The sequence below is a fragment of the Nesoenas mayeri genome, assembly GCF_963082525.1.
Source record: "Nesoenas mayeri genome assembly, chromosome: 1".
NCBI classification, from domain to species: domain Eukaryota; kingdom Metazoa; phylum Chordata; class Aves; order Columbiformes; family Columbidae; genus Nesoenas; species Nesoenas mayeri.
The window spans coordinates 182,711,564-182,736,993 of NC_137541.1; the positions used below are offsets into that span (position 1 = coordinate 182,711,564).

Below are 25,430 nucleotides of genomic sequence, written 5' to 3' on the forward strand. Positions count from 1 at the left end.
CACCTTGACTGCTTTACAGAGTGCTTAAAGCAAGCACAGCATAATTAAATGCCACGCAGTGAATCTATTTTGTGTACTGTACTCTTACACGAGGCTGTTTCTAGCTATCAAACATTTTTATGTCTTTTAGAGATGGAGATTAAAATAGGCTTTAACATAATTGGAAGCAATGATCTAATAGTTTCAGCTTAAAGGCAGCATTATTGTAGCTATAAAATAGGTGAGAATGCATTTAAATGCTGAATAGAACAGGTTTGTTAACTTGCTCAGGTTAACTTACCAGTGTGCTTAGAAGACACGCTATTTTTTAGAAGCATATATAAAATCACCAATGACTTTAAAAAACAATAGCGACCAAGTCTCTTAAAAATGTTCAACAAGTGAAAAACTTGAGAAAAAAATTTGCCCAGATCACACAGTTTAATAATAATCAAACAAATGGTAGAAATTTCTCATGTCATTTATATTTGATACAAGTACATATACACTAGTAAGTGGGCACTTACAAAAATATAAATAAAACTACCTCACATTTTCTTCAACAATTCTCTAAACATAGTATGAGAACATTTTACTGAATGCTTATGTTCTAGGCATTGTAGGAAAGCATTATAGTAAGAAAACTTTATGTTAGTGTTTTAAAAAGTGAATTTGAACTGAATTCTGACTCATAATCAGGCCTTTGCCTGAAGTCAGTGCAACTGTCAGTAACCATGAGATGCAAGATAGGTCCATTGTTAAACTGCACAGTCAACATCCTACCTCAAGAGTCGTGGTTCCAAGTGGAGGAAAAGGATCAGAAACTAATACAAACCAACTGGGCAAAAAAAATTTAGTGGTTTGTAATTTTCAACTTGAACAAGAACAAAGAAAACAAGTTGCTTTGCAGCAAACCAGTGTCAAGGTTAAACTAGGGGTTTCTTCCCCACCCTCTATGAGAAGAATTCAAAACAACAGTTCAGGTTTAAACCCAGGAAGAGCAGAGAGGTATATACAGAGACTTAGGCTTAAGTTTCAGAAGTCTCAGTTTCACATGGAGGCCTCCACAGACTATTTAAACATACCTGACTGGTGTAATCCAAAGATCCCACTTCTCAAATGGAAAACAACTCTTACAAAATCGAACCCAGGCTTGACAAGTCTCTACTCATGCCCCTAAAATCTGTAACACCCAGAAATCAACTGAAACTCACCAAGTGTGAGATACCCTTAGGTTCCTGCAAGGGATTGATCTGCCCTGGTACTTAACAGAATGGAAAATATAATATAAGCGCCAGTCCTCCTTTGTAAAGCAGCTGGTATTTCCAAAATACTCTTAGTCTCAAAAATATAGGCATCTAAAACTAGTCAAAGAACACTTCCTGGAAGTTTTTTTTTTTTACTTCTTCTAATCAACAAGGGGAGCCTTAACTGACTAGACTAGATTTTTGTGTCCAGACATTATCAGAGGAAACCTATGCCAAAGATGGAAAGGAGCTCAAGTTTTGTCCACATCCACAGCAGAGTCTGCTGTGATAAGAAAGGGATTTGAAAGTGTAGGTAGACAGACTCCCAGGAAGCAAGCTATTCCAGATGTGTATTGAGGGATCAGGGTGGCGGTAGAAAAACCCACTTATAATGAGAAAAAAGATACGCAGACAGTTTTCTTCAGTTTAATATTAGGTGGTCTCAAACTGCTAAAACCAGACATCTTCACATTATTATACCTGATGCACCATAAAACAGGTTTAAGTTACAGTGTAAGATCCAATATTACAATACTTGCAGAGAACTTCACATAGAAGTAATTTTTTTACCCCTTTTATTCACATCCAAATCCAATAATTCTTATCTGTGTACAAACGGAGTATTTTCTTCCATCCTCTACACCTGCTTTCCAATGAACCAGTTCTAAACATCAACACCAACATTGGTAGTGGGAAATCAACTAGAAAGTGCCACCATGGTCATTCGCTCAAGAGACACACACTTCTTGCTGGATAGTCGGTTGTGGAATTTTATTATCCTCTGTCTTTTCCTGACCAGGAACTTGGCACACAGTCTTTCGTTTGAATAACCGTAGACTCAACCGTAACAAGTCACTGTCCATTGCTGCAGAATTTGTATAGGTTTGTTTTGTTGCACCCTGATGAAATTAAAAAAAAAAAAACAAAAACAGAAAGAAGTGAAAACAGAGGCCTTTAACATGCAAGCAGAGAAATTAACCTGAAGTACTCTCAATAATTAGAGGTTTTATCATACATATTTACTAGAAAAGACTGAGAATTCATTATTTTTCTACTAGCACACAAGATCACAAAACCTACTGTAGCACAGAAATGGTAAAAGTGGGGTTTTGTTTCAACTTTGAAAAGAAAATTATCTAGGTACTCTTCATGCGGTAGAACGGAGTCTTATAATTCTTGTAAAAGAACACGAAATCCTAAGCAGGAGAATTATTCAAGAATTGTCTTTGAAAATGTATTTTAACCAATTATTTTTTATGATGTATTCCCAAAATATAAAAAGCGTATCTCCAGAATTTAAACTCCAAAATAAGAAACAGTACTTACCTCTAGACTCAATCTTAAATTAATCTGATCTTAAATTAAACCTAAATAAAAAATAAACACCCTAAAACCTCTTTCAGTATTAGTTTGTTCTCCGTTATTTGAAGGACTAGGTTTGCTCCAGAAAAACAAATAAGTACAAAAATTATCTCCCTAGGGGAGAATGTTTTGCATAGTGGAATCAGTGTTTCCACATTTTGACCAAGCATTGTAAACAAACCACTTGCCTTTTCATTCTTCATTAGCTGCTTACGAATTGCAGAATCCCTTCGAAAGCACAGCGCTTTACAGCAAGGACCCAGGTTACTGAGAAGACCTGCTCTCTCTTCTTTTCGTAGAAGTGCAGCCATATTCAAAGCCCCCAGGTCATGTTCAAAAAGGTTTTCTGCATCTACAAACAATTGATATTTGCAGAGATCAACATACACATGGTATTTTGGAGCAGCAATATGAAATCCCTTGAAGTTTTACTATTTGTATTTCTGCCTTCTAAACAATACCAAAGTTTGGTAAAAAAAAAGGATATTGCAGTTTATAGAAAAACACAAATAAATCCTTCATCATTTAAAGGGAAGGATGGCTACACTTTTATGTAGCTTCAGTAATGAAAAGCAATATTGAGACAGGAATCACCAAGAGGCCTAAAAATCAAGTGACAGCTCTGGGATAGAAGAGGAGATATCATTTATGATCAGACATGTGTGACAAAAGTTGTTTACTACTAGGATTCATCAGGAGTTGTCTGAATTTCACTTCCCTGCAAGGCACAGGATAAATGTACCAGTGTCACAACAGGGTTTGTTTGGCTATGCAGAAGTAAAATATGCAAACTGAGGAAGATTCAATATTGTATCAATTACATCAGTTCTGTGAATTCTTAATCATAAGAGCTGAGGTCTTTTTTTAAACTAGAAGAAAGCTAGTACTGTGTAGAAAGAGCTGCAAATATTGCAGTGGGACACTTACAGTACTTACTAATACCAAGTACACACTTAAATTATACTATTTATCATGCAGTAAAATGTTTGCATTTCATTTGACTTAAAGTCGAATCAGTAGCAACAGCCCATGATTAACAGTAATACAATTTCAATGGCTCAAGCAAGCAGTGACATTCATGGAGATTAACAGTTATCTGAGACTGCGATGTTAACAAAACAACTGCATGAAGAATACTGTTGCAAAGAACTGAAAAGTATTGTTTCAAATGAAGAATTAGAATTTACTGAGTTTTTTTTTAAAAAAAAAACAAAACAAAACAAACAAACAAAAAAAAACAAACAGAAGAATCTGCTATTCCCTAAAAACAGAGGCTCTGCAAATACTAATATTTATAAGCCATAATTTTGTCACATTTAGATCCTGGAATAATTTGCATAGATATCTTACAGAAAGCAAATGTTTCATAGTCCTCAAAAAACAATTCTACTATGCAAGTTGTTGCAAGCAGCATTATCTCTCATGCTTACACTACAGTAAACATGGTACAGTTCATGCACATCCCATCTATCATGCAGATCTTACGATACACTTTGTCAGACCAGTGTGTTATTTAATTTCCTACTTCTAGCAGAGACATAATATACAAATTTCACTGAGCTCCTTTCATTCTGACCCAAAACCCTATCCATGCATTCTGGAGCAGATCTTCAGAAGGCAAATAAGAAGGTGTGTAGAGGACCTCCAGACAAAACAAAAAAACCCACTACTTTCTTTCTCACAGTGCTACTGTTAATTCACTCCAGAAGATATTTAGCTCTCCAAAAAAATGCTGACACACATTAGGCCAGGAAAGTATGAACACTTTCACAAAAAGGAAAATTTTGCTAGCATGAAAAATTTTGTATAGGCTATTATTCAAGACCTCACCACTGCTGGAATTAAAACACTGATTTGATTGACTTGCAGCTGTATTACATTTGTAATTTTCACATAATACTCATTATACACTTTCTCTGGTCTTGAAACCTAAAATAATGAACTAATGCATGACTTCCACTAAGAACAAAAGACAGCTGAATCCCTGCAGAAACAATTACCTTTAGGTTTTTCTAACACTCTCTGGCAAGTCTCTTTAATCTTGGTGAAGAGTTCTGGTCCTGCCAATCGCTTGGAAATGCCAACTCTTAACATAACAGCACCTGGTGTGAATTTTAAGAGTGCAGCCCCAGGCTCCCGTGGTTCTTTTGGCTGCTTTGGCATAAGACTGGACCAATCTACATCTATGACATCCACAGGATCTGCAAAAACATTGACAGAGGATGAGTTATCACATCAACATTCCTTACCACAGTTAGTTAATTTCACGTGCTGTGTACATCCCTGTCTCCTAAAAGCAACATATATTAGATGAACATTGTTCTGTAGTTCTCAAAGCCAGATCCTTGGATACTTCAGGTAAGAATGTCAAAAGTCACTTAGATTGGTAGAAAAAAGGAGCATACAAATATAAAGCTCCTTGGATTAAAAACACCAGCCCTAATATTCTGCTTCATTTTTATTGCAATCTCTCTGTGGAAAGCTGCTCAGCCCCTGCTTAGTCAGCAGATTTGGACACATCATTTGCGCATTCACAAAAGTCACAGTATAACTAAATGTGCCATGATAGATCCAAATTAAATGCTTAAAAAGCTAGTATTTCAACTCTGGATGTGGATGTTTTGTTTCAAAGGACAGGTATACTATTAATTGGATAACCATACAACTGTGTTTGTTTACTATGTTTAGCACAGAAAATACAAACACATCATATAGCGCAAATGATCCAAACGAACTTAACACAAGTAGAATATTCTGTCCTTCCCAGTGCACTTGGGAAGCATTCAAGCATTAATAAAATCTGTTCATAAAAATATCAGTTCCAAATAATTATTAAAACCAAATGGGATAAATGAAAACACGTTTACAAAAACAAAAAGCTTACCCTTCTAGCTATGTAAACTAAGAGAAATACTACTTCAAAATACAGCTCCCAATACTCTTCACTTACCACTACACTTCTCAGGCTTACCTGGCTATTACAGAACAAATGAGAAATACTGAAGAACAAGCATACAAACTACATTCCTAATTCAGAAAGACTGTCAGCATCACAATAGCATTACATGCAAACTGATATAATCTTTACATTCAAATAATCATAAAGGGGTTTTGCTATACTTTTACCAGGCATCTTCTCATCCTCCTGCTGATCCTCCCGCTTTTCAGCATCACCTGCCAGAATTTCATCCAGTTCATCATCACTGATTGGCTCATATTCTCCAGCACCAGACCCCAGTGACTGTACATCATCAATCTTTGCTTCATCTTCTCCTCCTACAGAGACAGATACACACTGTAGCTTTAAAGCAATCATTTTTGTTTTCTAAACATGCTTTAAGCAGCTTGAAAACAAAGAGGTTCATCAAATTAAACAGTCAGTTTTGAGGGACAAGTATATTCAACATGAAAACAGGTATTAATTTATGGAAACAGAGAAGTTATTTCTCCCATACACAACGTGGCAGTTCGAATTCTACATATCAGTCATCTTTTCTGGTGCAGTATTACTTAAACTGCACATAAAAGGCCATATTCAAAAGAAACACATGTTGATTATCTGATATGTAGTTAATAATACAAATCTAAGTTGGCACCAGAAAGTCTTTCAGATGCTTTTGCACATGAATCCAAACTCAGGATTCAGTCCAAAGGTTCTACAAGTGAAACAAGTAACAAAACCCCAAAATACCAAAAGGTGCAAGATATCCTGAATAATTCGATTATTCACAGTTTTAGACTCTGTGGAAGTCATGAGAAGAGCTTTCAGAAAGCCATGTCACACTTCCTTATTTGTTGTTACACTTCTATCCGTCCAGGTAGGAGATGCACATACAAATACACGTGCTGTACATGTAAAGATGTTCCTTAAAAGTTGTAACCACAGGACACTCAAACATTGCATTTTGCAGCTCATGAAAGGAACATCTGCAGGTATTCTCTCACCTCCACGACTGAAATATCTGATTCAAGCATTCAGAAACCCCATTGCTCAAAAATCCGGCTTTCTTAGGGTTCTTTGCCACGGTACTTGGATTAAGTTGTACCATATAACCTAGACAGAATTTACAGGGGTCATCCCCTGTGGATAACCATTCTGATACCTTCCCACTCCTTCAGCCAGATGGGACACTGCCTCCCATTTTAAGTTGCCTCAACTAACCTAAAAATCAGCATGGAAAAAAGCAAGTAAAAGACATGCTAGCAGAGTGTATATTACCTACTCAGACCACCTGGCAGTGCTTTGGGGGAAACATTTATCATTTAGAGAAAACACATTAAGGTTCAAGAAACTACAATAATTTAGTAATTATACTCTCATACATTTAGTTAGAAGGTATACAACAGTAATTTGTACAAGTAAATACCAGATACCTCCTTAACACCATCAATTTGGAAATTGTATTTAGTTTTCTAAAAAGTTTTTGCTTTTAAAAGGAAAATAATCTGTACTAGATTTCATTTTGTCTTATGATTTTAAATATTCACTGCCTCTCTGATCTGTCTTCTGCCTCCACACTGACCTACCAGCTTCACTACCTCACCATAATTATATGTTTGACCAGCACAGATGAAGCATTTAGAAGATACTGCATGAAACAATTAAAATAATAATTGATAGTTCTCAATACCTGATTTTAAAAGATTACTTTCTCAATTTTGAATTTCAAATCAAAGTTTGATAATTTCTAGATTATAATCCTATCACTATCTTCACAGCATTTTTGCAGATATGTACTTTTATATTAACTCTGCATTAAAAACACAACTCGCTAGTCAGGTAAAAGGAACAATGTAAACAAGAATAATAAACTAATGAAAGTACACTAAACCTTAGAAAATCATAAATATGCTATATATAGTATGCTTTAATAAAATGGGATGCCATCTAATATTTTTAAAAAGACATTTCTTTTTCTAAAAAATAGTACTAAATATACCACAGCTTCCTAGAGATGACAATTTTCAGAGAATTTACCCTGTTTCCCCAAAAATAAGACCTACTCCAAAAATAAGCCCTAGCATGATTTTTCAGGGCTTTTGAGGATGCTCGAAATATAAGCCCTACTCCAAAAACCAGCCCTAGTTACAGTTCATTTAAAAAGTTGACTTAAGTAGTGTCCAGGCAGCTATACATGTAAAAAAGTAAGCATCTTTTGGTGTAAAAATTAATACAAGATCCTGTCTTGTTTGTAGGGAAACAGGTTAGAACACCACCTTTGAAAAATACACAAAAGAATACACATTAAAGTACTTAAAAGAAGCCTGCTGAAAGGCTATACCTAAGAATGCATTCAACATCCACAGCCTGTTCAGCTAGAGGTGCCCTCCTGGAAACAGATAACATACCTAGGAATAACCTTTCACTAACTCTTTTCTGAAATTACCACATTGTACTCTCAGATATAAATCTGTACCATTCCTTCCTCTAGCTTAAAAATTGCTGAATTTTGTCCATTACAGCAAGACAGAGCAGGCTTCCCCATGCTTGCTCCAAACGCTGTCTTTAACAAGTGGTTCAACTCCGCAGATAATCTCCTTAAATGGAATTTTCTCAATTGTACCAGTCGACCTTAATGACCACTTCACGAACAATCAGGCAGGAGATATAATAAGCAATAAATATTCATCATTGTCCTCTCTAGACAACATTCGATTTAACTGCCCAAATTAACACTGAACATCTACTGATAATTCTTATTAAGCATGAAAATATGATGAGACAATGTTCTGCTACCTTTTGTAGAACTACAAATGCTTATTTCATTTGTTTATCTCTCTGAAGGCTATGGGCTTCAGGCCATACCATCCCAAACATCCAAAAATTCCAAATCCTACAATGCCTTTTTTCCTCTCAGCAGATTTTAGAGAACTCCTGCAATCACCAAAAAAGCCAACTTAGTAAACATAACCGTAATGTACACCAGTTACCCTGGACTTAGACTCTTGCTTCTTTTACACTGTCGCTATACGTTATAAGTACTTCCCAAACTCCCTATCCATGCAAAGCTCAAGCTGTCTAATCCTACTCTCTTCAGAGAATTTGTCGGTATTTGCCCCTTACTTACTTTATTTATTATTCCTAAGCACATTTTCCCCAGTATGATTAGGGCCAATAAATTGAAGCTGCATTTAATAAGATTACCTCAGGAAAGCCATTTTTGGACCGTTGTACCAAGACATACATATGTTTCACCTACTAATCAGACAATCATTTCTATGATAATTGGGGTCTGTAGAAAAAAAACCCAAAGAACAGTTCCTAGTCAACACTAATTTTTTTTCACTCATTACCTGTCACTTCCAAACTAAGAAATAGATCTTATAATGATATAACAGAGCAATCGCATGTTGGCGTTATTCCTTAGCAAACTGACTGTTCAGAAATGTTACACCGCAGTGAAAATATACCTCAGATAATTTGTTTTCCTTGCCTTAAGTCTTCTTTAGAAATTAACAAATAACACTAACACAATTAACACTAAGGAAGATGCTCATTGCTTACTGTGTCTGCTTCCACAATAGAGAAGCTGGAGCCAAGAAGCCTTCAGAAAATTACTCTAATACAGCTCAGTTCAGCACTATGCCAAAGGGAAAGAATACAATATTTTTCAGTCCAGGTTCTTTTCCAGAATATCTCACCTTCTAAACTCTCTACTTTTTCAGCCTCATTTCCATCTTCAAAACCTTGTAAAGGTCCTAAATCTTTGTCTGTTCTTTCCTTCTCTGAAGCCGCTGAGTCCCGACAAACACCATCAAATTCCTTTTCGTGATCTCTGTCCAGTTTTGTTTCACTGTGTTTTGTTGATTCTTTTTGAGAGGAGATGTCAAGAGTTCTGTCTCTCTCTCTTTCAGCGGTATCAGGTGGTTGTCTGTCTCTCTCTCTGTCCAGCTCCCGTCTTTTCTCTCGCTCCCTCTCTCGTTCCCGGAGTCTCTCTCGATCCCTGCTCCTCGGCCAGTCTTTGTCAACATCTCGGTCCCAGTCTCTCTGCCTTCCCTCTCTTCTGTCCCTCTCTCTTTCTCGATCATGTTCATGTCGATCTCGCTCCTGCAGCCTCTCCCTGCTATCAAAGGACCCAGATCTGGAATGGACCTGACGATCCGATTCAGGAGAACTTCTTCTTGAACTGTGGCTTCTTGAATCTTGACGATCTGAATAAAATATTTTAAACACATGCATGACGACAAGGCATTTTAAAGATTCAGGTATGAAAATGTACATCTCAAAAGCATAATCTTTAAATTAACAATGCATTCAAATTGCTTATAGATCTAACCTTACTTAAAAATATAAGGTATTTCTCCCACTCTTAAAAAAGACTGTTAGTGGCTACTTTCTAGTATGACAGAAGCCAAACTGAAGGTACATAATTTTAACTCAGAAATTTAGGCAAGATGGGAGGAGAAAAAAACAAGAAAGAATCATCTCAAAATTTTCAAATCATGTCTTCTAAAAGCTAGGAATGCCTTGGTCAGCAAATGATAAATTCATAAAAATAATTTCAGGCATGTAACCATGAGGAAAACAGAGAGCCAAAGTGCTTTAGGACAAAGATAATTTCATACTGATGCTGCTTACTTTTTGAAACGCTGCACCCATTTTTTTTTTGCAGGAACGACACAAAACAAGTCGATTGTGATTATTTTGATTTGCAACAAAGATGATTTCTGTATGCATTAAAAGTATGTCTAACAGGAATCATGACAGATTTCCCTCAGTGAAATTAGCTCCTGAGATGATAATGGATGCCTCTCTCAGAGAAAAGAGACATGTTCCTTTCGCACAGATGTCAGAATTTCCATATCAAAACGAATGTTAATAATAAATTTAAGAACATTATTTAGATGACAAACCTATCTCAGTGTGCTGTTAGCACAAGCATTTTATCTTCCTATGAGTTTTTCTTGTCCTACAAATTACTTTATTCCCCAGGCAGTATGAACTGAATCTGACTGAATGTTCTGGTGTAAACAAAGCGGTAATCCTGTCCGCTGAGGATCAGCTTTTCAAATATAGTAACACTTGTAGGAATCTTAATTCATTCTAGTTTTACAGTGAACGGCACAGAACACCTCCCTCTCCCTTCACACCAATTACAAATGAAAGGAATACACAGCCAGGCAAGAATGATTTGGGATTTGTACCTTCACACTTTTATAGAGAATTATAGATCAGTCTCACTAAAATGTATCTTATTACCTGAAGATGTGCTGCGACTCGGTTCCCCTCGTTTCAACTGATCAATTCTGGACTTCCGTTCCCCAGTGATTTCTAATTTCTTCTCTCTCTCCCTGTCCCTATCCCTGTCTCTAGAGCTACTGTGCAGGATCCTCTTCCGTCCAGTCTGGTCATCTCCACTGCGATGAGCTGACTCATTGGAAGGGGATCTCAGTCTGCTTGAGGCATGGCTCCGATTGCTACCGAGGCTGCTGCTGCGCTTCTGATCCACCGGTTTACGGTGTGGTCCATCGTCTATAGTAACATGAGGGGCTTCCACCTTTTCTCCCCTTGTCCTGTGACTTTTCCTATGAGAGTCCTCAGTGCTTCTTTCTGGAACAACAATGTCACCACGTTCAGGAACATCTTCATCTGACCAGTCACTAAATGTTGTATCTTCTCTTTTTTGGGGGACTTCTGCTACAGCTTTCTCAGGTGGTGCTTCAGCCAATTCTTCTTTTGTTACAGGGGGGGTTCTTGGGCCTTTTTTCTTTTTATGATGTGGAACAATTTCTTCATCAGAAACTTCAGAATCACCTTTGGACCTCTTCCGCTTTTTCTCTACGTTTTTCTTTTTTTGACCCTTCTTGGGTGAAAAGACTTGGCTTTCCTCAGTTGTTGATTCATTAGTGTACCTTTCCACCCCACCGTCATCATCTTTCTTCTTCTTTGTGGCCTTTTTCTGTATTTTAGACTTCTTCTTGCCGTCATCATGCATTCTATCAGAAGCATCTCTTTCTTCAGAAGGGCGGTGACCAAGATTTTCTTGAACCCTGGACCGTGAGCTCTCTGAAGCATCTGGTTGCTCTCTTTGCTTATCTGCTGAAGAAACCCTCTCTTTAAACTCTGGTTCTTCATAACGCCGGGAACTTTCCTTTCTGTCTGATTTTCGCTCTTCTTCTTTCCAGCGACTCTGTCGCTCCTCTGTAACGTGAGAAGGGCTCAGTGACCGGGATTCCTGCGGCCGCACAACCTGGCTCAGAAGTCTATGCTTGTCATCTAAAAAATAGGAAAATGGATGTACTTATATTATTAAGAAAGGAGAACAGGTGAACATTTGGTATCTTACGCGTGCCAAAAAGTGACAATTAAAACATATAATCCATTATTTCAGTTAGATTTCTTAAGTTTTTCTACTGCTGCAGCAGCAACAGACTACTTCCATTTTGGTAAACATGCATCTTAAAAAATGGATGCAGAAGCCACTATCACCTGGCAGATATAACACAGTGACAAAATGAAAATAAAACACAAACATACAGATTAAGAAGAATGATGTTGCTCATTAAAAAAAAAAAAAAAAGGAGAGAAGGACACTTGCAAAAGCTTCCCCCATGTTTTTCCCTATTTAAGATTGTAAGTTATTTTCCACAGGAAGACGGTAAGCTGGATCCAGCTGCAAAGATAGCCCACTCCTACTTACTTTTATCATCTCCACTGTTGTAAGCATCACTATCAGGAGAGTGTTCACGGCGACGTTTGGGTGACTGACGAGGACTTGGACTGCTTTCATTTCTGTGACGTTTCCTGTAGAACAAAAATGTACAGTCAAATTTCTTCAGGATTCTTTAAAGAAAACATCAATTCAGTTTACCAGTCTAACCACCTCACACAGAAGACAACACATCTAAGGATGCAGGAAGTTTTGTAGTTTTCCGAGTTTTTATTCCAAATCCTCAAGTATGATCAGTTTTCTGACCATACTGTAGGACACCTTAAACTAAAACTCAAACACTTAAGACAACTATCTTTTTAGCAAAAACTTATGAAAGACTATTAAGATCAATTTTTCCCTGTGTCAATGATCCCTGCAGTACGTTGCCCCCAGCTGGCAGGTAAGCCCCCACCCAGCTTGCTCTCTTCTCCTGTGGGATGGGAGAAGAGTCTGTACTAGAATGTGAGAAGAGTCTGTACTAGATGATTTATAGGAATCCACAATTCCCTCACACAAAAGCTACTAAGCAAAGCAAAGCAGCCATGCAGGGCAACACTGTTTTGCTTATTATTCATGGAACAATGAACATTTTATTGTATTAAATGAAAAAACATAAAAAGAAAAAGGCAAATCAGTGCTACACACTTGGAAAAAAAAAAATTACTCGGGATATTGTTCACACCTTCATTGGTAGCCTTCTGGTATTGAAAATTTAGTAGTGCAAAGGGTAATGTACATTCCACAGAAATGTAAGGAATAAAGTCACAAACCCTGACCTAGTTAGCTGCTGTCTGACTTTCCAGGCTTCAGAAGGTACCACAGTCTGTGTTTGTTTCCAAGGATGCCTGCATTATTAAAGACACGGCCAAGCAAATATATGTAGAAGGGAAAATATAGTCTGACTCAATTGTTAGCTTCTCAATAGTTCCACAATTCCACACTAAGAAACCATCAGATTAACTTCACCAGAACAGTACTGATTTTAGAGCCACTGGTATGTACCACTCAGATGCAGGGGAAAAATGGCTTCAGACCAGGCCTGTGGATAAGCAGGGTATCTTCTTCCTTATGATACTCCCCTGACTACTAACTTAATGAAATTAACAGTAAAAGAATGCTCTTTTTTTTTTTTTTTCTGTGTTTGGTTGGTTTGTTTCTTTGACTGAAGTAACATACAGGTCCACTCACTTGGATTTTCTTTCCTCATGGACATCTCTTGAACTTCTTTCTTCTCTGATATCTTCCCTCTTGTCTCTGCGATCTTCCCTTCCTTTATCTTTGTCATCCCAGTCTCTCTGGCGGTCTCTTTCTTTATCCCTGTCTCGACCTCTCTCCCTTTCTCGTTCTCGCTCTCGATCTCTTTCGCGCTCTCGCTCCCTTTCTCGTTCCTCCCGCTCTCGCTCTCGTTCCTTCTCCCTCTCCCTTTCTCGTTCCCTTTCCCTGTCATGATCCCTGTCTCGGTCACGCTCGCGGTCCCTGTCTTTGTCCCGCTCTCTCTCCCTCTCCCGTTCCCGAGCACGATCTCGCTCTAACTCTCTTTCCTTCTCCCTTTCTCTTTCCCGGTCTCTCTCTCTTTCCCTCTCTCGGTCTCTCTCCCTTTCCCGCTCTCTCTCCCGGGCCCTTTCATCTCTCCTATCATCAGACCGATCTACCCTTCGCTCTTCTCTTCTTTCATCTCGCTCAAGGTCATCACTTCGTCCTTGATGTCGTACTGGTGAGCTTGCTCTCTGATCTGTGAAGAGAGGTAGGTTTGATTACTAAGTGCTAAAGTGACATACACTACTTCCATGACACTAATAAAAAAAACCTTTTGTTTTGACAATCTATATATTGGTTGCATTAAATGAAAAGCAACTCCTTGCAGAACCTTGGAAATTCTCTTTGGGGAGTGAAAAAGACAAAAAGCAATACTAATTTTGAAATATTTCTTCAGTATTTAGGGAGTGGGTTTCTCTTATTTTAGCCAAAAGTTAGTATGAAAATTTTATTTTCTACCAGATTTTTCTGAATTGCTTCAAAAGATAATTATACGCCTCATAGCCTAGCTATTACTATTGTATTACTCAATGATTCAAAATCTGGTGTAAGATCTCTCTGAATGACACACATATAAAATCATTTTGGTTGGAAGAAACCCTGAAGATCATCAAGTCCAACCATAACCTAACTCTAGAACTAAACCACGTCCTTAAGAACATAATCTACATGTCTTTTAAACACCCGCAGGGATGGTGACGCAAACACTTCCTGGGCAGCCTGTTCCAGTGCTTGACAACCCTTTCTGTGAAAAAATTTTCCTAATATCCAATCCAAACCTTCCCTGGTGCAACTTAAGGCCATTTCCTCTTGCCCTATCGCTTGTTACTTGGGAGAAGAGACCAACACCCTCCATGCTCCAACCTCCTTTTAAGCAGTTGTAGACAGCGACCAGGTCTCCCCCCAGCCACCTTTTCTCCAGGCTGAACAGCCCCAGTTCCCTCAGCTGCTCCTCATCAGACTTGTGCTCCAGGCCCCTCACCAACCTCATCACCCTCCTCTGAACTCTCTTCAGTACCTCGAATACGAAATGAAATGTTAAAATAAGAGCCATGGTCTTTACAACAACCCACTAAATTAGTAGACGTTACTGCAAAATAAGAAATATTGGCCAGTCTCATCACAGAAGAATAGATCCCTGCACAGAAATAGACAAATAAACCCATGAGAAAGAGAGAGGTGAAGATGAGATATGGGAAGCAGAACTGTTTCATACGTGTTCATTGCAGTATCAGTTTCAGAACCTGAGTTTTTCATTGTTCAGATAGTGGATTACAGTCAGGGAGAAAACTAAAATTATGTAGAAAATGACTGATCCAGAAGGACAGTGAACTCTCATTTATCTATTAGTATTTACTCTCCGCAGGCCCAGCTGCATTTTATTAATTACATTTTTGGATTTTTTTAAATATTTCTATAAATTTTGACCACTTCATAACAATTTCTATGCTGATGTTAGCAGTATTTGAACCAGCACCACAAAAAAAAAAAAAAAAAAAAAAAAAAAATTAAAAAAAAAAATCAATAAAACTATATGTCCTCAATATATGTTAAAAGCTCTACACAAAAGAGCAAAAAATGGCATGAACAGAGGTTGGTATTTTTCAGTCCATTACTCTGAGACTGCAAGTGCACTTCGCTGTAAATTGAGACAATGTCCACCAGGAGCAAGCAGGCACAGTTTGAACAGGACAAAATCAATAAAACATGCATTTCCACCAGTTTAATCAATTTTCATCTCTGAGTGAATTAATCATGACTTAATACTCCCCTGTTACCAGGTAAAATTAAAAGCAAACTTGAGCGACATTTCTGCCATGGATGTAACACTTATTTTTTTAAAAAGGTAAATCATCAATCCATGCAATTGGTTCTGTGAAGAGTTTTCACATTATTTTAATGGTGCCTGTAGCATTATAATATTATTTACTGTGCATACTAACTATTATATTCTATACAGAAGTTCTGTAACTCTTGTTTGTTATGTCATTTTTAGTGACAAAACATCCACATGAAAGTCTTGAACGAATCAAGATACTAAAGTACACTAGACAATTAAGCGTGCATAGTCAGCACTTCCCAGGTAACTTCATTTTTTGAAGTACTGTTCCAGTGGTGGTTTGGAACACTTACATATTTGCCCTAATTGAAAAAAAAGTAACCCAAATTTGCAAGCTTGCATTTTTAAATAATACTAAAAAGATGCCTTACATATCACAGGACTAAGTACCAACCAAAATCTCTATTTTCCTCTGAATGACAAACATAAAGACTGTGGTCTAATCATAGAAACTATGTCCTGAATTGTAACTCTAGGGAAGGTTTACAATTGCAAAAAGTGATCTAAATTTTTAAGGAAGAAAACAACAAGTCTTATCTCCATTCAAGCTCTTTATATTTTTTACCCTCAAAGCAAAACATAACACATTCAAAGCAACTTTTCTTCTTGAAATTTATTTTGTTGTGATTACATGTTTTTACTTCTAAGGTTTTTTTCCTGTTGCTTTTTCTTTAAAAATGTCTAAATAAATTAATAACTCGGTGTGTTACGAAAAGCGCAAATTACATTATAATATATCTGGAATTTATTTGGGATGGAGAGCTGGAAGGGATGAAAGCTAGTCTGTCAAAGCCAACCTGCAGGACACATTCCGACTTTAGGATTTTTCAACTGACAAGAAAAAGGAAGTCTGGAGATTACATTTGTTGAAATCCTGCCTTGAAGACAAGGCAGAATCTAAAGTAGAACATTTCACAAGAACAAGCAATAACAGACAGATTCCAGTGGATGAAAAAGCATCTTTTAAAGTCACACACAAAACATCCCTTCGAAAAGCTGAAGTTAAGCAACAGCAGGAACACATCTGTCACTTCCAAATCAAAACTCAAGATAGAATAAAAAAAAAAAAAATCACTCTAATTTTATATTTATTCTCCACAGCTCATCCTTTCATTTCCATACTATTTGCATTTGCCTGACTCCTGTTCTCTTAATTGGTGAGCAAGACAAATATTTTCCAGAGTGAAAGTTGCTACTGAGTTCCTTAGAGACAACACAGTAGTCTTTCAGGTGCAGAACTGTGACATCTTGGATTCTGTGTCTAAAATAACAGCCCTGCGTACTCTTTCCATGATCACAGGCACCTGTACCAACACTTACTAGCCAATTACTATTGACCACAGCAAAGTGTTAGTGAATATTCAGTTCCCCGAGCAATAAATTTTTAATTAATCATAAATTTAAACTGCCACTTACTTTAGTCGTAAGTAGTCAGTCTAGTAGTCAGGCCTTGCCCAAAACACACTCGAGTAATTTACAGTGCAAAAGTACAATGTTTCTATGCAGATAAACAGAGGCAGTAATGAAATGCAATCATGACCTAAGCTTACATGTTTGTCTCCATGAAGTGGAAGAGAAGGCAAAGAGAAGAAAAACACATTTCACATGAAAGTTGTACAATGAAATCCCTTGAAGAAATCTGACTGAAAATGGCTTAACTTTCTTTGTGCAGTTAGAAACCTTTATTTTTCATAGTTAGCATGCTCATTATTTGTACTTAGTTTGAGAACAAGCAGATAACACCCCAGCACAGAGCTAATGTTTTTATTTGCTCTGGTCTGAGAGCCAAGGACATTCTGAGCACCTTGCTTACAGGTGTGAGGCATCCATGAAGCAGGGCAGAGATGGGGCAGAGCTTGACTGACATCCAGAGATCAATAAGATTATTCCATCTCATTAGCATCATGCTTTGTACTCAAGGGGAGTTTGGACCTTCCAGTTGTGGTTCTTTTGATCTCTCTGGTTCTTCTCTCTCTCTCTTTGGGGGTAGCTGGGAAGTTCAGCTGGGACATTTAGCCCGGCCTTTTGCCATTCTGCAGAAGCCTCTGGGCTTTTCTGCCTTTTTCCTCTCTTTTCTCTCTTTGGGATCGGCTGCTGGGACCGGGCTGTTTCCTAGGACTGGCTGTTCAGCGTGTTAGTGAGGAATTGCCTTGAGTATCTTTTATTTCTGTTTTATATATATATTTACTAGTAGTGTATTAGTATTTTGTTATTTTATTAAACTGTGTTTATCTCAATTCAAGTTTCTCCTTTCCCTTTTGATTCTCTCCTCTGTTGGGGGGGGGTGGGCGCGGGGTGGAGAGCGGGGGAGCGGGTGAATGAGCAACTATCATGGTTCTATCGCTAGCTTGGGTTAAACCACGACAGTTTATTTAAAAAGATTACTTCGATGAATAAAAACAGAAGGTACCAAAATCTAGCCATAAAAAAAGGCCATAGCATTCATGCATACACTGCTAATGAGAGATCTTACTACAGAAGGTAACTTACATCAAGGATAGGACTAGTGCCAGTGTGTGCTATTAAATGAGTTATTTATGAATTAGTGGTGTGGGGACAGAACATGGAAAAATATGGAGGGACAGAGAAACATACACATTGATACATATACATTTGACTACATATGCACATGTAAAAATATAAATTAAAATACCTCTTTCTCTGTTGTCACGCCTGTCCCGTTCACTATGTCTTCTTTCAAAGGAGGAATCCCTTGCTTGTTCTCGACTATCGTAACGATCCCGATCAGGGTAGCTACTTCTTGATTCCCAGCTGTCATGGTAGTTTCCACTACTGCTGTGACCATCAACCTGGGATCCTCTAGTCCCCCGACTTCCTAATAGAGATGTATCAATATAAAAGATGAGTTTTCACACAGAATAAAATATGAGTGGATCTCCTTACAACTGAAGTAGTAACTTTTAATAAACTTCAATTAACTGTTCATGGAAATAGAAATTGTAGAATCAAACTCTACTTAACTAACAACTCAAATTTCACGTTTAATTGTAAAGTTGTTATTTTTCAGCTGCTAACTCAAGACTTTCTAAATCACCACCCCCTGGTCATTGCATGAGATCTCCTGCAGAAAGACAACAGCCAAAAAGTCAGTTCACATTTGCTCTGAGCAGAATATAAGCTCATAGACAGTGCAGCAGGAACAAGCAAAGTAGAGATAATTTTTCCTGTATGGCATTTCCCTAATGAAAATGCCACAAAAAGCCAGAGAAAGTCAAAATGTTTTTACTACAGATGATTAAAAGGTGATAAGCCAAACTGTTCTACAAAGTACATCACACTTTCAAAAATACTGCCAAAGGTTAAAATCCCAGGTTTTTTTTTGGTCAGCCAATAAGGGTTGCGGGGGTGGGGAGAGGTAAGTATGTGTGAGAGATGGTTTTCAAGTATGTAAGACATGCAGTTGGCTTTTGAGGGAACACAATCCGCTTCCCAGTACATACCACACCCTACAAATCAGCCTCTTTCTTGTGTTTATAGCCCATGGGAAAACCTAGGGCTGCAGCAACATTAAGTAGAGTGCTGTAAAGGTTAGGACTTTTTTTAAATAGGATGGCAGAATACCAATGTTATGCCACTTTAATGAATGAAGAACACTATATGGAGGGCAATAAATTTAAGCAACTGTTCTAATTTGACAACAGTAGAATTGAACATAGCTTTAAAAGCATTAACTATCTGGCAGCACTTCCATATCAAATATCAAACAAGATAATACGAATGTCAATATTCAATCTCCAATGATAAGGACATTTTAATTTTTTAAATAACGTAATACCTTTGTCAGATAATTCTGGACCTCTGCCTCGACTTCTGCCAGTTCTATCACTTCTGCTCTCATTTCTGGAGTCACTTCTGGAGTCATTCCTTGTTTCAGCACGAGAGCTCTCCTCTCTGCCATGGGATCTTCCATAGCTGCGTGAGTCCTCCTGATACTGGTCATCCTTTTTATGGGTATCGCGACTTTCTCTGTCTCTGTAGTCATGGGAATCTCGTGTGGAGCGTGAGTCTCTCTGATCCCGACTATCTTTGGTATCTCTGCTATAATCCCTTGTATCTCTAGACTCGCGAGTGTCTCTGGATTCCCTTGGCTCCCTCCGATCTCTGTTGTCCCTTGTCTCCCTTCGGTCTCTTGCGTCACGAGTCTCTCTGTCATCTCTGTGGTCCCTGGAGGTGCTTTGTTCCTGGTCATAATCACGATCATCTCTTGTTTCTCTTTCTTTTTCCCTTTTCCCTCTAGTTTCTGTAAAAAATGTAGAAGAATGTTATATGTCTAGCTTAACTAGAGCAAAAATTTAGCTCACAAAGAACACTACATTAATACAGTTAAAATATACTTCTGACATACATAGAGAAAATAAAAACTAATACATAAGTAGGAGATGATCATGTTGGGTATCTACCTACACATTCAGTAAGCTTTAAAGATCTTTTTGTGAATTTGAATCTGTACTTTACAAATATTAATCTTTCAAAAGATAATAAGTATAACAAAATTAAATCTCAAACATTACAGAGCAATCACATTTCAATAATTCTAAGGTAGGATCATTTCTCCTCCAATCATAGATTCCTTTTTTCCTCCACATACGGATATTTTCAGGAAGTTTGTGTTATATTTAGACCTCTCACTTCTAAGACCTCAATGCCTGCTAAAGGTTTGTTTTGGTGGGTTTCATTTGTTTGGTTTTAATTATGCTACTGCAACAGAAGGTAAGTTTACAGGCAGTCTAAAAGAAGGTGATACATGTACTCTTTGTAAATCTGTCTCCTGAGAAAAACAGCATGTTAGCCCATCACAAATTGCTCAACCAGCTTTACAGATTTCCAGAGGGAATGACTTTCTTTGTACGCATCTCACTTAATGTCAGTTAAAAAGACAACACACAGCAATCACTGAGGACCAGATTAGCATTTGGGCACCTCACACACAAGAGTAATAGTTATAAATACCCTGCCTTCACTCAGCTGATCCACTAGTATATGCCTGGTATCAAGAGATGATCACTTACCCACCAATCCACCATTGCATTACACAATACCTCGACAGATGCCTATAGGATCTTTACAGTCAGCTGAGTCTACATAAGCAGTCCTATCAGGAACACTCCATGGTGTAGTCCCTGAAAGCAGCACAGGCATGATAACACAGCCAGTATTTTCTTTACCCTCTAGCCACTGGGATAGGTGCAGACAATGCCACAATTTGAAAATGAAGTTTCAGAATGCAAATTGCAAACAAATAAACATTATTCTGAAGTGCTAATTCTTATTCATACCATCCCGCCTTTCATGGCGTCTATCATGAGACTGTGAAGTCCTATCACGATCATGTCTTCCCTTTTCTCTTCCAGGAGATCGGTGTCTCGAAGGGCTTCGCTTCCTCTGAGGAGAAGAGGAAGAGTGTGGAGGATAGGGAGAAGAGGATCGCCTTGCAGGTGGGGAAGCTGTCCTTTGATAAGACGGAGAAGGAGTTCTTTTGCGGTGTGGGGAAGGAGAATGTCTTTGAACAGAGGAGCCTGACTGTGATGATGAGGAGTGATGTCTGGATGATATGGGAGAATGATGCTGACCTGATGGGGAAGCAGACCTGCAAGGAAGAGTTAGAAAAGGCACACATGTAATAACTTGATTCGAAAGGTTTCTACCACACCCTACAGAAAAGAGTGATTAAAATAATTTGTGCGTTCTCTGCCCTTTGTCTGCTGAAAATAACATCAAACTAGTCTTCCCTCAAGGGTACCAAGGATATCCTTTCAAAGCATCACAGTATCACAGTATCACAGTATGTTCCGGATTGGAAGGGACCTCAAAAGATCATCTAGTCCAATCCCCCTGCTGGAGCAGGAACACCTAAGTGAGGTTGCACAGGAACATGTCCAGGTGGGTCTTGAATGTCTCCAGAGAAGGAGACTCCACAACCCCCCTGGGCAGCCTATTCCAGTGCTCTGTCACCCTTACTGAGAAGAAGTTTTTTCTCAAATTTAAGTGGAACCTCTTGTGTTCCAGCTTGATCCCATTACCCCTTGTCCTATCATTGTTTGCCAACGAGAAGAGCCTGGCTCCATCCTCATGGCACTCACCTTTTATATATTTATAAACATTAATAAGGTCACCCCTCAGTCTCCTCTTCTCCAAACTAAAGAGACCCAGCTCCCTCAGCCTTTCCTCATAAGGGAGGTGCTCCACTCCCTTAATCATCTTTGTTGCCCTACGCTGGACCCTCTCCAGCAGTTCCTTGTCCTTCTTGAACTGAGGGGCCCAGAACTGGACACAATATTCCAGATGGGGTCTCACCAGGGCAGAGTAGAGGGGAAGGAGGACCTCTCTTGATCTACTAACCACCCCCCTTCTAATACATCCCAGGATGCCATTGGCCTTGGCATGCTTATATTTAAATGGTTACAGTTTATTTAAAATCCAAGAACAAGTTGTCCAATCAAGATTATATTACACAGCTACAAGAATGCTCTCCTAGAGGAACCTCTGTTCACCTAGGAGTCAGAAAAAAACCCATGATCTTCTCCCGCATCCCCAAACCAAGAACAACTGTTCTCTTCAATATAAAATGCTTTTTGGAGGTCATGGAGTAAGGCAAATAACTTTTACACAGTGTTTCCCAAGAGGAATTAATTTTTCTTCTTTTGTTTCCAATAGCATTGCTTTTTAGAAAGCAGTGTCTCCTCCTTGGGCACTTTTTAGCTTCCTTCTTTTATTACAAGCATTAATCTTTAAACAATTTAGGCCTGGATCCTGAAAACCCATATGCATATCTTTTTTTAGCAAACATGAATGTTTACACAAACAGGGAAAACTCATGTCTAACAGAATGAAGAAAAAGTATACAAAGCATCTCTCATCTTTGAAATCCTATCACTTAACTAAAGATCATTTATACAACAGTAAACAAGTTTCCTCTTTATATGTCATCCCATATAACAACCCAATGTGGACAAACACACACTTCAAGCCCCTGAGCTCAGCAGCATAGGGTTTTTTCCCCTTATCAGCATCAAAGCAACTTGCAAGCATCTTTTCTCATGAAAAATGCATTGCCCTTAACTCTCAACGCCCACTTCACAAAGTTCCTGACACTCCAAAGAGGAGTCAGAAAAACACACATGGACAATACATCTTCAAAAATCCCACTTAATTTTAGTTTCCACTTTCAAATGTCCATATACAGTGTTGGTGACTTCAAATAAACTTTCAGATCATACAGATGAAGCTCTCAGTTTTAGATGACTCACAAATGAGGGACTACTTTATGAAAGGCAGTAGTACCTCCCTGCAATCTTCTGCAATAGCCCAGCAGTTGGTAAAGATATCTATGTAACACAGCTTTTGCTAAATATCTTGCAGACCTCAAATAATTCAGGTTTGCAGGCTTACAGCCTATCATGACATAATCCAAGCACCAAATGGACAGTTTTCCAGCCAGTGCTACTCAGCAGTGGATCTCCTGGCTAAACCTTCTTAAAGACCCAGACTCTGCAGGTTAAAATGATTCTCCTGTTAAGAACACAGAGCAACGAGGTTCCAAGTAGCAAAGCTTTGGGAACAGAATGAGAAGTGAAATCATAGGCAACCTGAGGCAGGAATGCAAATCTATAAGGAAGTCATTTTTGGGTAAAAGACAACACAGTGGAAATCTTCTACTAATATTCTTCCTTCCAATGAATGTCAGTGACTGAAGAAAACTGCCTTCAGAACTCCATGGAGGAATATACTGATAAGCATAGGACCCATCTCATTAAGATGGTGGTTTTACAGCCAGATTCCATTATAGAACCAGATACATTCACTAAAGGAAGCATATTGACTTGATTGTTGAGGCGCTTCAGACTTGTCAATTGAGAGAAGTCAAACAACATTTTTGTAGGACAGATTGAAACAATACACAAAACTTGAGCCAAGCCATCTCTACTTGATAGTATACCCAGAAAAGTGGCAGAAAGAAAGGGTTGAGGCAGAAAAATAAATAAAACCAGCCATTGGAACTGTCCTTCACTAGGACAATCTGAAGAATAGGCTTCATTTGTTTCTTTGATTTAGTTTAGTGTGTCTGTATGCTTGCACACTCAGATATTGCCAGGTCTGGAGATTATCTCACTGAGATGTGTTTACGATGGTCAACGCTAGAGAATATCTGGACACCTCTAACAATAGATTAAGATTCTGTACCTCCTTGTCTGAAGACCTAAAAATGCATAGGATCCAGCTGATGGAGCTTAGGGATGCCAGTAATTCCTACACAGTCTGACCTCCAGGATGCTTATGCATAGCTTCTTTTGCCTGGAAAATTGAAAACCCTCAAGGTCCTTTTGTGCATGCTACCAGTGAACATTCCTCACAGACAGCAGGAAAGAGGAAACTCAGTTTCTCTGTCTCCATAGACACATACTAATGCTGTCTGCAGCTTTCCATCACAAGAGGGAAGGTCTGACCAGTGACTGTTCCTGAGGAAGCAAGCAGCCTGCATGGCTCCAAGATGACAATTTGTACACACTGTCACATACAAATGAAACAGACTGCCCAGAATTAGTAGTAAAAATTTCCAAAGCACTCAAAGTAAAATCCAGTCAGGGTCAGAAACAACTGACAGAATCTAATATAATTTCACAACTTTCCATCTTTAAACTATGACTACATTTACTTTTCACCATTAAATCATTATTATGAAACATGGGGTTACCAAAATTGGCTTGCATGAAAGTCTATCAATGATTTGGTGACAAACAAAACATTTCAAATATCCTTCCGTGCTTCTAACAGAAGGCCCATTTATCTTCCCTGCTTAACATTCCCTTGCACAACACTTGATATGTCTGCATAGAATCTCCAAGCAGGTAGTGCCATGCAAAATACTAGAGAAGGTAAGAAAAAAAAAAAAATGGGGAAAAGGGTTCTGCAAAGGTGTTTTTCAGTTTCCTTACTACTGCCAGCTGCAGGGGGAATGGGCCGCACTACTCCGTTGCCTAAAAACAATCCAATTTAGTGAAAATGTTCATTAGTGACATCAAGCTTAATACAATATAACGTTGTTCCAGCTGAACTGAGTTACCACAGCAGCAAAAGAGTCTGCTTATGACTCTGAAGATTGCAGAATGGATGGGTTTTATTTTGCTTGTTTTATCAGTATGCAGATATATGTGACATCTGGTGTCTTCCCCTCACCCTTCAACATAAGTGTAGAAAACAAGTATGCCACCCTCTCCATTAAACAAGCTTAGGACTGCAGTAGTATTAGCACCTAAACTTACAGGCTCCTTCAGACCAAAATTTAAAAAGTCTCCTTTCTTTTTAATGGGTGATAAATATTTTTTCTAAGCCCCTAGAACTACCAGGATAATATCTTCCCTGAAGCTTCCTGCAAGAAGAGTCTCTTGAACTGTCCTCATATTGTACTGTTTATTCAGTTGTGCTCGCTTTTCAGGAAAGATGTGTAGAGCCAGGATCTGTGTATCACCTTACCCACTTTAGAATAGAGTAATTCTGCTCCCTCCCCATCTCCAAGATAGAAGACTTCTCATATTTTCTACTTTTTAAGAAGGAGGAAGGTGGGAAGAAAGAAAGAAGCTCCCAAAGGATCACAGTCTATGTCTCAGATCAGACTTCTGAAGTTCCACCTGAAGCCAAAACATTTGAGAGGAACTGATAAATGGCAGCCTACACTATGACTTGTGTTCTGGACATGACAAGTACCCTCAGCATAGTAACTTGGCAAAAAACCCAAACCTCAGAGGTCAAGTGTTTGAGGCACACACATTCCCAGAACAGACACATATGAACAAG

The 25,430-nt window shown here is 38.3% G+C and overlaps 1 protein-coding gene across 1 annotated transcript in view; it reads right to left on the reverse strand.

Moving 5' to 3' along the window:
• Positions 1 to 527: 527 nt before the first annotated feature.
• ZC3H13 (zinc finger CCCH-type containing 13) overlaps positions 528 to 25,430 on the reverse strand; it is a gene marked incomplete at its 5' end in the record, with an annotated part of 50,065 nt that continues 25,162 nt past the window's right edge. Inside the window, 11 exons of the mRNA XM_080364079.1 lie at positions 528 to 2,125; positions 2,777 to 2,940; positions 4,589 to 4,789; positions 5,709 to 5,864; positions 9,231 to 9,740; positions 10,789 to 11,805; positions 12,230 to 12,333; positions 13,430 to 13,973; positions 18,271 to 18,453; positions 19,414 to 19,878; positions 20,915 to 21,225. Coding sequence (XP_080220205.1) covers positions 1,955 to 2,125; positions 2,777 to 2,940; positions 4,589 to 4,789; positions 5,709 to 5,864; positions 9,231 to 9,740; positions 10,789 to 11,805; positions 12,230 to 12,333; positions 13,430 to 13,973; positions 18,271 to 18,453; positions 19,414 to 19,878; positions 20,915 to 21,225 — 3,826 coding nt within the window. The 3' untranslated portion in view covers positions 528 to 1,954. The remainder of the gene's footprint in view (positions 2,126 to 2,776; positions 2,941 to 4,588; positions 4,790 to 5,708; positions 5,865 to 9,230; positions 9,741 to 10,788; positions 11,806 to 12,229; positions 12,334 to 13,429; positions 13,974 to 18,270; positions 18,454 to 19,413; positions 19,879 to 20,914; positions 21,226 to 25,430) is intronic.